The 11284-nt window shown below is 37.4% G+C and overlaps 1 protein-coding gene across 1 annotated transcript in view; it reads left to right on the top strand.

Moving 5' to 3' along the window:
• Positions 1 to 11284, top strand: part of ARHGEF26 (Rho guanine nucleotide exchange factor (GEF) 26) — a 139072-nt gene that overhangs the window by 22307 nt on the left and 105481 nt on the right. The window contains exons 4-5 of the mRNA XM_010844750.1: positions 6313 to 6369; positions 9618 to 9778. Of these exons, the coding sequence (XP_010843052.1) occupies positions 6313 to 6369; positions 9618 to 9778 (218 nt within the window). The remainder of the gene's footprint in view (positions 1 to 6312; positions 6370 to 9617; positions 9779 to 11284) is intronic.

The raw sequence follows: 11284 nt of genomic DNA, 5'->3' as shown, positions 1-11284 counted from the left end.
CTTTTTAAATTAAGCATATGATTTATTAAATGGGCCATTGTCTTCTACCTCTCATTATTCTAAAAAATAGTGATCTGTGTACCTGTTTCTCCTTAAAAATATGGCACCGTCCCCATCTTGACCTCAGTTATCTCATCTTTGATCACCTGGATTTCTGGCCCTTGGTATGGGTGTTCTGCAGCAGCTTGTGACTTAGGTGGACAGTGTCTCAGTGATTTCTCAGTGGACGCGGCGGGGCCTGAGACAACCTGCGGGGGCTATTTTCAGAAGACGGTTTCAGGCTCTCGGCAGATTTTTCATTTTAGGAACTTCAAGCATATTCTCAAAGAGCTGCTGTTCTATGTTGTTGAAGTGAAAGAACTCGTAACTCATTGGAAATTCCGGGACTGTTCAATTTGTATTAAGTCTGTAGAAAAGACCTAGGAGTGATTGTGTCTGGTGGTATAATTTTACTTTGCAATTCATTCTCTTCCCACTTGAACTCTCCAGAATAGAAGCCCATGAATAGCAAGTCACCAGGAGGCATGAATAAACCAGCTGGTTTTCAGCGAATGGATAACTCTTAAGTTTGAAGGTCTTAGCTCCAGTGGGTATTCAGTGGACATCAGTGCTTTATGGAGCCTGAGTGAACTTGGATTATAAATATCTGATCTCATTTTTAATTGACTACTTTTCTGAGCCTCTTTGGTTGGTCAGTCTTTTGCAGGCCCTCCTATTCTGGTTTCTTTGGCTGGTGGGAAAAAGAGAAAGAATGTGCACCCATCTTATCTATATAGAAACAACGTCAAGTCATAGAGGGCCTGAGGTCATATCCCTGTTTACCCCATAGAAAATGATCCCATCAGCCTAGAGACTGGGGTAATTCCTCTTGGCTCTGTACACAGTTACAGGGCAGGCTCTATCCTGTAGATAGGATTAGTTATACATGGCAACCTCAGGATTCTTTTAGAGACTTAGAGAACCTGGCTTTTACTACCTACTGTAGTCAATGGCGTCAGAGGCCAAGGAACATTGCCTAGGTTTTCTTAAGACAGTTTTTCACAAGGTGAAATCACCTGTAGCTGTGATGAGTGCAGAAGTGGAATTACTGCCTAAAGCCTACTTGTTCCTTCATGAGATAGTCATCTAACAAGCTCAGACTTGCAAAAGATCATGAAGGAAATTAGAATCCATTTTATTAATTTTTTTAATCATAAAAAAATGAAGCATGGTTAATTTACAATGTCATGTTTCAGGTGTAGAGCAAAGTGATTCAGTTGTACATGTACATATATCTATTCCTTTTTAGATTCTTTTCCCATATAGGTTATTATAAAGTACTGAGTATAGTTCCCTGTGCTATATATCAGGTCCTTGCTGTTTATCTGTTTTCTGTGTTGAAGTGTGCACCTGTTAATCACAAATTCCTTATTTATCTCTCCTTCTCCTTTCCCATTTGGTAGCCATAAATTTGCTTTCTATGTCTGTGAATCTGTTTCTATTTTGTAAATAAGTTCATTTATGTAATTTTTGTAGATTCTACATATAAGTCATATCATATGATATTTGTCTTTCTCAGAGTAACTTGGCATCAGTTTTAGGTGGAGTAACTTTTGGATCTATCCTTTGGGGAGTTTACCTTAAATTTCAAAAACTGTATCTTGGGGCCAGTTAGACAGTATATCCATTGGAGAAGTATCTCCTACTGTTCTTTATTAGTTTTAGGCAATCATTAATTTTTGTCTCTTTTGAACATGGAAAATATGTTGATTACAAAAAATCATAGGTGGAGAATTTTAATACCAATTACAGCAGTAAAAATATAATTTATAATTATTAATTTAGAACTATTATGAGATTAGTTAGTTCCCTGCATTCACTGCCTTGACAAGTCACATAATATATGTTCATATTTTTTAACATATGTCAGAACTGTAGTTGTGGGCTACAGTTTTGTTTTATTTGAATTAATTTTTATCCACTTTTATTTGAATATATGTCGTATATGTCAACTAGATATTAACATATATTCACATGTTCTCCTAAGAGTATAGAATCTGCCATGGCAAGATTTGAACAGTTTTGTGAATTAGTTGGATTGTACAAAACCAAGAACCTCAAACTGAGTATAGTACTTTATGTTTCATTCAACTACATTTGTAACTGTACTTATTGATGATATAGTTAAATAGGAAAAATAAAGCAATGAGCAAGTTCTAGTGAGGTCAGAAGACAGTTGTAAGGGCTTGTTGCTTGGCAGTCAGTGTGTTCCTGTTTGTGCTGGGCTGGAGCCGCCACAAGATACATATGTAAAAAGTTTTAAAAAAGAGCCTGTACGATTTAGTTTATTTCGTTTTAGATGACAGAATAGGAATCCCATTTTGGAAGCTGGTGTATTATCTTTTCCACACGTGAAAACAAGGAGAACACTTGGAGAATTGTGATAAAGTTGATATTTTAATTCTCTTAGCAAAAGTGTGCAAACTGCAGAAAACATGTAAATGTAAAAACTGTAGATATTATTGTAAACATACGTTTTACACAGATATTTGTGTGCTTGTGCAAAAGAAAAGCCTGGGCTTACCAGTGATTTTTATTTCGGTTTAGCAATAGGTCATTGGTTTTGAATAGAAAATTTCTAGAGATACATACTATTAAAATCGTTGCACACAGTCTTTCTCCTTCTTTTGTTTCCCTCTCTCCCTTCCTCCCCCTTCTTTCCTTGTTTCTTTCCACTTGACATTTTGCTCTATGTTTTCATTCTCCCCAGTTTTCTCCTGCCTGTCTTCTGCCAGTCTCTGTGGGGCCCTCTTATATATCCCCTCTCCCCTTCTTTTTCCGGTTTTGTTTTCCACATTCTTCAGTCTCTGAAATCCTCTTGCCCACTCTTGATCTTCTGCCTCCAGGCACCTGCTCTCAGGTACTGTGTAATTTAGAGTTGCATATGGAAGATCTCAGGTGGACAAAAAGCTTCCTCTTGGCTCCGGAGAAGAACCTGTCCAGCCGGGCCCCAAGCCGTGGTCTGGCAGTCAGCCAAGTGGAGCTGGCTTGTCATAACTCCAGACCTGGCCTTCTGGATCCTTGAATGTGTCAGTTTTCTTAATTATAACCCAAGAATGTACTTTCTAGAACCTTTTGTTTTCTTTATTGGTCAGTTCTGTATGGGCTACTCATTTCTAGTTGATGACTTCTTGGTTAAAGGAATGTTGATCATTTTTTATTAGTGTTGGTGAAGGATTCTATCTATGAGTGTTTTGCCTTTTTCAAAACTACCTTCTCTCTTCTCCCTCAGAAGGACAACTACTTTAGCTGGGGATTTCTTTTTTTTTTTTTTTTTCTTTTTGATAGGTAGAGGTATTCTTAATCCCTCAGTGACCTAGCTGTATCTGGGTAGGTCTCTAAGCCCACATGCTTTACTTTCTTCCCCTTAAGATTTCCGGGTTTGAACTCAGTAGTAGCTGTGGATGGAGATGCTGGTGGCGTGGAAATTCTTGCTGGTGACATCACCTGCCAAGACTGTGGGCACAGCGCCAGGATATTGATCTGCTGGGCTTTGAGTCAGGCAGGAAATCCTGTGAAATTCCTGCTCAACGTTAACCAAATGGGAGCAGCTCTGAACGGTTTCATTCTTTTGGCCAGTCTCCTCCCTTATTAAAATGTATGAAGAAGTCTTTTTAACCGTGAATTCTTGCTGACAGGCTGACCCAGTGTCAGCATGGTAGATACGGCTGAGAACATTCCATGATATGTGCAATGACAAACATATGGAGACTTGGTGCAGACCTGGCATTAGAAGGGATCATCATTAGTGACAGTCACCCAACCTTAGAAGTAAGGTGCCTTCATGGAGAACTGGGGGTCCCCTATCCCTGATAAAATCATGATTAAGAGCAGGAGCCCTTGAGTTGGTACACCTGGATGAGGATCCTGGCCTTCTTATCTGTTAGCTATGTGATCTGGAATCCTAAGTCTTCGTTGTTATTACTGTCTGGGAAATGGGCATAAGAATAGTATTGGCTTTTTAGAGTTTTTCTGAGGATTCAGTGATCACAGGGATATAAAGTACTTGGCATATTTCCTGGCAGTCAGTAAATGATTGTTGATTTTACTATTGACTTAGGACTCTTTCTACTGTATTGTACTACTCTCTATAATCTTTTCTAACAACCAGATTGAAGGCAGTAACATATAGTTGGCTTTATTTCCCTGACCCCACCATGTAAAGAACTGTATACCAGTAGTCTTCATACTGCGGTACACATCACACACCTGCATTCAGCAAGACCAGGCGAGGTGGGCAGGAATAGTTTTAAGGGGACCATTTTCCAGATCCTCAATTCCTAGGCATTCTTTTCTGTAAAACTGAGAGTGTATCTGCAGTTAAAGTGTTACACCAGATTTTGTTGTCCAAATTCCAGTTTTCTCAGTTACCCCTTTTGCCATTTTTCTAAAGAAAGCCCATCTCAAATCTTACTTTGGTGTTTGATGCCCTGTGTCAGCATGTTAAATCACAGCACAAAATAAAATGGGGTCAATTTGAAATATTGGTTTCAGCAAAACCTCCTTTAATGAAGCCACCATACACCCCTATCCCTGTCTCACTCAGAGTTGCATTCTTAGTAAACTTTTACTTTTAGTGCTTAATGCATTGAAATTGGAAATAATTGCATCATTTTGATTATGGATTATTAATGGTGTTTATAGTGATTATACAATCTAGAAGAGTCTTTATACTTAAAGCTCATTGATCACAAGAAATTTTAGAAAATTAAATGTAAAAACCTATGCCCTAAATATGCTAAAGTGACTAATTAAATGCTCTGACACAGAATTACATCAGGAAATTTGGAGGGAAAATTGACATAGAAATGGGTTTTCAAGGAGAAAGAAGAATAATGTAAAATCTCCATATGTTTTAAATGGTTGATGGTGGATATTGTCATCATGGTTTTTATATTCCACTGCTGCTGCTGCTGCTGCGGTCGCTTCAGTCGTGTCCGACTCTGTGCGACCCCATAGACGACAGCCTATGGGGTCTGAGGCTCCACCGTCCCTGGGATTCTCCAGGCAAGAATACTGGAGTGGGTTGCCATTTCCCTCTCCAATGCATCAAAGTGAAAAGTGAAAGTGAAGTCGCTTAGTCATGTCTGACTCTTGGCGACCCATTTAAAAGAATATGATAGCACATGGTTAAAATATCTAGATTTACAATCAAGAGGAAGATATGTCTTTAAGATTCTTTAAATTTTGGATGAAAATTTGAAATGTCAACATAAAAAAAAAAAAAAAAAAGAAATGTCAACATAAAATGGGTCTAAGGAAACATGGTTTTTTAGTTTTTTTAGGAAGTAGATAGCAAAACGTTTGAAGACCTCTGTTGCATTTTATTGCTATTGCTTTTTCACACAAGGGGAGGACATTCTCCTTTTTTGCTGCTCTTCTGTTAAGTGCAAGATCTAATTGGTTGGTATTGTGTACATGCCTTACTTTTCGTTAATTAAACTGTAACTGAAAAACATGAATGTCTTTCACGTGCTGGACTCAGGGCCAGGTATATTAGAACAGACTCCAGGTCCTGCCTTCATGGGGTTCATAATTCAACCTCTGTTCTGAGTTAGAGACTGAATTTTGGTAGGAACTGCAGCAATCAAGTAGAAATGTATAACAGTTGAGATAAGGACTTCGGAATTCAACGAGGGACACAACTGCATTATTCCAGGTATGGTACTGGCATTCTTGGCTCTTGCAGGTACTCTTGCTTCATCAAAGAATATCAGATTAACATCCTTATTTGTCAAAATTAAATACGCCCCAAAACCTGTTGAAATTGGGCCAAGAGGACTGTGTTTTCTTGTTTGATTGGGTTTTTATAAAGAGCATTGGTGTTCCGTTGAGTCTCTGTTTTCACAGAGGGTTCACATAGTGTTAAAATTACACTTTCAATGTAATAAGGACACTATATCACTGACCAGCATTTCTAAGCAGTAAACTTAAGGCAGTGGCTTCCTTTCTTTTATTATCAGGGACTTCTTATGAATTGGGAGATTAATTCCATAAGTACTTTAGGAATAGCCAGAACTAAGACCAGAACAAATTAACTCAAACCCATTGGGTAGTGTTCTAGACACTTTTAATTCCTTTAATGTTGTACTATGCTAATTTATTAATGTGATTAAATGTCATCTGAGGGATATGAGACTCAAAATTATTATGTACTGAATTCAGCATTTTGCAGTTAATTCATATTTGAAGGGCATAAAATTATGCCTTACATAATAAATAAGTTGTTTATGAAAGTAAATGAGCTCAACTTTATTTTGCTTTTTGCTCTAGGTGAAAAGAAATGGATTATCTCAAACAGTTAGCCAGGAGGAAAGAAAGCGACAAGAGGTATTTTTTTTTTTTTTTAATTTAATTAATTTATTTGGCTGTGCTGGATCTTAGTTGCAGCTTGTGGGATCAAGTCCCCTAACCAGGAACTGAACCCGGGTCCCCTGAATTGGGAGCACAGAGTCTTACTGGACCACCAGGGAAGTTCCAAAAGGTATATTTTCTACCAAGCAGATTTTTTAGGATTCTCAGGGGTACCTGTTTTGTTGAGCATTTTCCTCTGACAGCGTATTCATTTTCTTTTCTTTTTTTTACAAAAAGGTTATATGATTATTGTCAAATAAAATTACATGTAAGCTCCCAGAAAAGAAAATTTAAAATATCCCAATGTCATTTTAATTTAACAAAGCATCTAGTCCCTGGTGGTTCAGACTGTAAAGAATCTGCCTGCAATGCAGGAGACCCAGGTTCAATTGCTGGGTCAGGAAGATCCCCTGGAGAAGGGAATGGCTCCCCACTCCAGTATTCTTTCCTAGAGAGTCCCATGAACAGAGGACCCTGCAGTCTATGGGATTGCAAAAAGTTGGACATGACTGAGCAATTAAGCAAACAAAAACTAAAAACAAAATGTCATTTTAACTTAACAAAGCACCTAGTCCAGGTATAATATTTACATTGGAAGAAATATGTTGAAAAACGGAAAAGACATTGATTAGATTCTGGAACTGAAAAAGGACAATAGTGGAAAAACTCTGAACCCTCTTTGCAAGATTTCTAGAAATCTAAAATTATACCAAAACACGTTTGCTTAATAAAAAATAGAACAGATAGAAATAGTTTCATAACTTGAAATTTAGTAAATGCAGCTTAAGAAAATTGCTCATTGTAATAATATTTTGAAGTTCTCAAAGCACTTTCTTTCTGTCTTATGCATATGAGTTTGGAGATAAATAAGCTTAGCCATATATATGCATATAAATAAATTCCATAGAGGATATGAAGTACCCCTTTCTTATTTCATTGGCTTGCAATAACACAAAAATATAAGGGTGAATTATAGGACTATTAAAAAAAATCAGAATAGTGTATAACATTGCTGTATACATCACAGAGAATTTTAAAAATTATTACATTTATAGTTTTTCTAAAGAAAATATGACTCTCAATAAAATAGAAGTCTTACATTCTCCTCCTTTCATTCCTTTCCTCTCCTCCCTAGAGACAACTATAATTATGGATCTATGTGTATCCATCTGTTCATGTATTACATCTATTTATGCACATATGTTTGTATGTGCCTGTTAAGATGTAGGTAGATGATATGATTCTGAACGTATGTTTTGGTTGACTGCTTTTTACATTTAACATTGTTTTTGAGATCTATCCATGTAAAGACATATTAACCTAGGTCATTTATTCAAACTACTATATAGTATTCCATTCTATAAATACTTCTAAAGAAAATATGTTCTCCTAATGATGGACGGTAGGCGGTATTTTTTTTTTTTTTTTACTGTTAACATTGTGACATAAACAGCTCAAGAGCTTCTCCAGGGTCCTGATCCCATTAGAATATTTCTTTTCTTTTAGATCTATTCCATTTCCCTTACATTTTGAGAATATTTATTCAGATTTGTGATATAAAAATGTAATGATAGCAGCAAATCTAATTATGATTTATTTCTGTTCTTATACTGATATTTAACAGATCTAATGTGATTTGCCTTTAAGTAGTTGATGTTTCTATTGCAGGATGTTTTAAATTATTACATTAAATGTAGTATATTAAACTACCACATACTCATGTTTTCCTGTGATCGATTCTGTATAGTTTATCATATCATTTTGTTTGAATCTTCACATTTTGGATTTGATTACAAAAGCCCCTACTTTGAAATGTTTTTAATCATTCCAAGGCACCATATCCATCAACAACCTGAAATCCATTATTTTTGGTCAGGAAGAGTGAACTTTCTTTAGTCTGTATTACATTTCCTGGGGATAATTTTATTAATTGAGTAGAATCACACAAGATACAAGTTAAATGAAACTCTTATTAACGTCCTTGTCTTTACATCTAATGACATAATCATTGGATGGTTATATCACTTAAAGTCCCTGGAACACAACCAATGTTAGATCAGCAGGTTGAAGTAAGACTTACCTAAATGATTATGGATGCTAAGAATAGAGGTGGACAATGAGATTAGCACCACTAACCTGATTTACAGAGTTACAGAGTATTTACAGATTTACAGAGTATGGCCCACCCACCAGCAGCGGGGCATCCACCTGCCTGCTCCCACCTGACCTCAGCTGGAGCATTAGTTCTTATAAGGAGACTCTTCTGGGTCCCTCTGGGCCAAGCCCTAAGGGGAGGAGCCCTGGAGGCCAAGGTGATGATGGCTCTGTTATTAGGGAAGATCTCCAGGATGGATGGGAATTGCAAGGATGTTCACCCCTCCCTGAGGAGGAATTCTCTCTGCCTGGCCATTCTAGGAGAATCTGATTTTGTTAAGGCCCGAGATGAATTCCTTACATAGGGCGTTGGTATCTCTCCACATATGTGGGTTAGCTTTTCATCGTTAATGAAGGCCTATCAGATGAACCACCACTGTATGCCTGACACCAAGAGTTTCTGCTGAGGGTCCTTCACTCCTTCTTGAGACACTGAAGAGGGCAGAAAGAGTGGCTTATTGGACAGAATTACTTTCGATTGTATGAGTTTATATAAAAGAATTCCTGTGGCTGATAAGAACCTTTTGAGGGTAGGTCCAGTCATGCTCTTTAATACACCCAGAATATTTGCTCATATTAACTACAAATTAGTTGAATTAAAACACAGGGAGAGAAAGGACCCACAGGGGAGGGAAGAAATGGATTTGTGAGAAATTGTCTCTGAATCCCAAGGGAGGTCCATAAATCTTCACTGTCCCAGAACAGCTTGCTTTGAAATCAGGGCTGGAGGAGATGACCCCAAAGGTTAATGAATGTCACCCTGAGGTTTTACGACCTGCCCTAGCTTCCTCCCAGAGATTCTGCCCTCTGGCAAAACATGACCTCAGGATGCCAAGTGCTTTCATATTTTCCTATTTACACTCTAGGCAGTGACTGTGCTTCTCAAAATTTGGGTATATATATGTGCCTTGTATAAAGACAGTAGTTTGGTAATGTACTTTTTTTTTTTTTAATACTTACAGTTTTGCATTTTTAAAAATACTGTTATTCCTACAGCAGAATTATGAGAGCTCGATTTAAATTCTTTAATTGAAAGAATTAACAATTCATTTCTTCTTCCTCCTCTTCAGGCTATTTTTGAAGTCATATCCTCTGAACATTCATATTTACTCAGTTTGGAGATCTTGATACGAATGTTTAAAAATTCTAAAGCACTGAGTGATACGATGACCAAAACCGAGAGTCACCATCTTTTCTCCAATATTACAGATGTCTGTGAGGCAAGCAAAAAGTAAGTTCACTTTCATTTGCCTTTAGATATTCCTTACTAACAAACATCTGGGTTCTCTAAAAAGGAGAGGTGTGAAGCCTCTCATTTGTTCAATCGGCTTTTATCTTTGTCCCTTGAAGTAAATTTTAAGGTCTGTTTCAAGTTGCTGATGTGTAAATAGATGCTGAATGTATAGTAAATCGACACAGCAGACGTTTGTATCTGAGGTCTCCATATTCCTTGTTTTTCTCCCTACTTTATCCCTTTTATTTTCCCTTTTTAATTATGCCAGTAATATAACAACATTTAGTTGGAAAAGAAAAAAGTAACTCACGATCATAACATTTAAATACAAAAATTATTTGTTTACATTTTCACACTCTTGCTTTGTTAAGATATGTATATATTATTTTTAAAGTGCAGTCATAGTGTCCATAATGATTTCTGTAGGTTTTCCTTGTTTCACTTTCCATAAGCACTGTTAGAAGAGCTTTCATTATTGTTACATTTTTAATGAGGGCAGGAAGCTCAGTTTGTACCTCAGTTGTGAACTCTTCTGCCCTGAGGAGCTACATGGTTCTACTGGAGCCTTGTGCAGCAGTGCACTAAATTGAGCCGTGCAAAGTTGTTGTTTTGGGTGGTCAAAATGGCTTGAATATTGGCAGTTTTTTATTTGAGTCAAAGGTAGGTTTATCGTTCAACTTGTGAAGCTTAAGCTTTAAGTCTGCTTACTTTGCAAGGGCATCTTTTAAATATTTGCTGTAGTGCCTGATTTCTTCTTAGAGGGCCTCCGAATTGTATAGGCTTCAGGGCCCACAAAGGCTGGACCTGCCACAAGGGCGTGAATATCCTTGGTGAATCTGGACGTTGTTCATTTGTCACTTTAGGACAGAGCCAGGTAGGCAGTGATGGTAATGCGAAGGTGTTCCTGGCTCCATCTCTGTGTGCAGGTATAATAGATTTTCCTTTGGAATTACAAGATTGAACATTCTGTGATGAACAGGTTAGTGTGTGAGTTTGGGCTACTGCAGAGATGGGATTCATGGTCAGATCAGTGAGTGCTCCTAGTATTTTATGCTAGTTACACAACTTCTGAAGCCAGATTCTGCCACAAGGAAAGATCTTGGCAATCTTGTGTCTGACACAGATACTTAAAAATTCATGTTCAGAGGACCCGTTGAACCTTAGAGAAGAAAGGCCTGTGGCGTGCAGGTGGTGACATGTGCTGCAGCTTGAAAAGTCCTCTTTAGAACCTGAGTCATTGCTTGTGTTCAGCCCATTGCTTTTTTGGGGGGCACCATTCTTGTTAAGAGAATGCCCATTTTGTTAAGAGAAATGAAAAATCGTTCTCCTTTTAATGAAGAGAACAAAAGGAGAGCCTTAGATGGTGTGTCCTGGTTCGACAGGTGTTCAGATTTCAAAGAGTCTCTTTCATTTTAACTTGTACTTTGGTTTAACTATGACAATAAATCTCTATATTAGTTATATTGCTACACAGAATTATTACTGTTTTGATAACTATAACAT

Source organism: Bison bison, unplaced genomic scaffold (genome assembly GCF_000754665.1).
Source record: "Bison bison bison isolate TAMUID 2011002044 unplaced genomic scaffold, Bison_UMD1.0 scf7180017864207, whole genome shotgun sequence".
NCBI classification, from domain to species: Eukaryota; Metazoa; Chordata; class Mammalia; order Artiodactyla; family Bovidae; genus Bison; species Bison bison.
This window is presented reverse-complemented; position numbering and strand designations above follow the sequence as displayed.